Source organism: Octopus bimaculoides, chromosome 6, assembly GCF_001194135.2.
Source record: "Octopus bimaculoides isolate UCB-OBI-ISO-001 chromosome 6, ASM119413v2, whole genome shotgun sequence".
Taxonomy (NCBI): Eukaryota; Metazoa; Mollusca; class Cephalopoda; order Octopoda; family Octopodidae; genus Octopus; species Octopus bimaculoides.
Genome location: NC_068986.1, coordinates 11036433 through 11037717, shown reverse-complemented (window position 1 = coordinate 11037717; position 1285 = coordinate 11036433). Strand labels below are relative to the sequence as shown.

The window sequence follows — 1285 nt, the reverse complement described above, 5'->3', positions numbered from 1 at the left end:
AAAAAAAAAAAATTCGGGCCTTGTGCTCAGTGTAGAAAAGAATATCCAATTATGAAACTATCAAACATTCATTGAAATCCGCTTTGACATTGTACAATGTTCAGTAAAATTGCTTTGGTGATTGTTTTGTATTACAAGACAATTTGGAAGAGGAGGTTTGATGATGACAGATGCATGCTTCCCAATCATGTGGTCTCGAGTTCTGTCCCACTGCACAGCACTTTGAATTAGTGTTTTTTTACTATATCTCCAGCCTTGTGATGAGTGGATTTGGTTGACAAAAACTGAAAGAAGCCATTGTGTGTTTACAAACTCACACACACACACACACACACACACACACACACACCCCGTGTGTGTTTACCCTTGCGTTGGTGTGATGGTTGTAAACGAACATCATCATCATCATCATCATAGAAGTGATGTTTATTTTCAGTCTTCACTGGAAGACATTTCTGGCCAAGGGAAATATTACTTTCTAAGAAACAGATGCAGGTTGGCAATTGGAAAGGCATCCAGCCATAGAAAATCTGCCTAAGCAAATTCCGTCTGATCCATGCAAGCATGGAAAAGCAGATGTATGATGATGATGATGATGATGATACTGGTGATTATTAGTCATAGTGCATGTTAGCGTATGTTTTGCTGCTCTGAAAGAAAAGTGGATCATTGTTGAAAGTTATTACATCATAAAAGACCTTAAAATGTTTCTGTCCATTTCTATGAAGTTGTTTTTTTCATTGCTTATCTAGAATGTCTGTTTAACCTTTTCAAGTCCAGAGCTGCCTTAACAATTTGAAATGTCACAATGCGACCCAAGGCTACCACAGTGAAAGGTATGTTAATAGCTATGATATAATGCGATCCAAATCATATTTCTTCCTTGTCACTCCAGTTTGTCTCATAAAAAGACAGCTCATAGTGGAAATAAAACCACTGCAAACCAGCGGTGCCTACATTTACTGCACATGCCACCAGCAGACATGGACTTGAAAGGGTTAACATTCTGAAATTGTGATTTGTCTTTGCTTATAGTTTTATATCTTTTATGATGAAACCATAACACGGTCCTGTGTCTCTCCATAGGTGAAAAATTAGTGGAATGGAACAAGTTGGATCATAGCAAATTCTGTGAATATGGTAAGAATAAGAGATTATTTATTTCATATATATTTTGTTTTATATAAGCTCTTAAATGAACAAGTCTAAAAGGTTTTAAAGTTTCGAGCTTTAATTATGCTTATTCTTGGTTTATTGAAGAAGAGAGGTGAAAGGAGGTAAGGAG

General features: G+C 36.3%; 1 protein-coding gene across 5 annotated transcripts in view; it reads left to right on the top strand.

The window, feature by feature from the left end:
* LOC106870443 (UBX domain-containing protein 7) overlaps positions 1–1285 on the top strand; it is a 65250-nt gene that overhangs the window by 52494 nt on the left and 11471 nt on the right. For all 5 annotated transcript variants that reach the window (XM_052968615.1, XM_052968617.1, XM_014916535.2 and 2 more), the window contains one exon: positions 1087–1140. In XM_052968615.1, coding sequence (XP_052824575.1) covers positions 1087–1140 — 54 coding nt within the window. The remainder of the gene's footprint in view (positions 1–1086; positions 1141–1285) is intronic.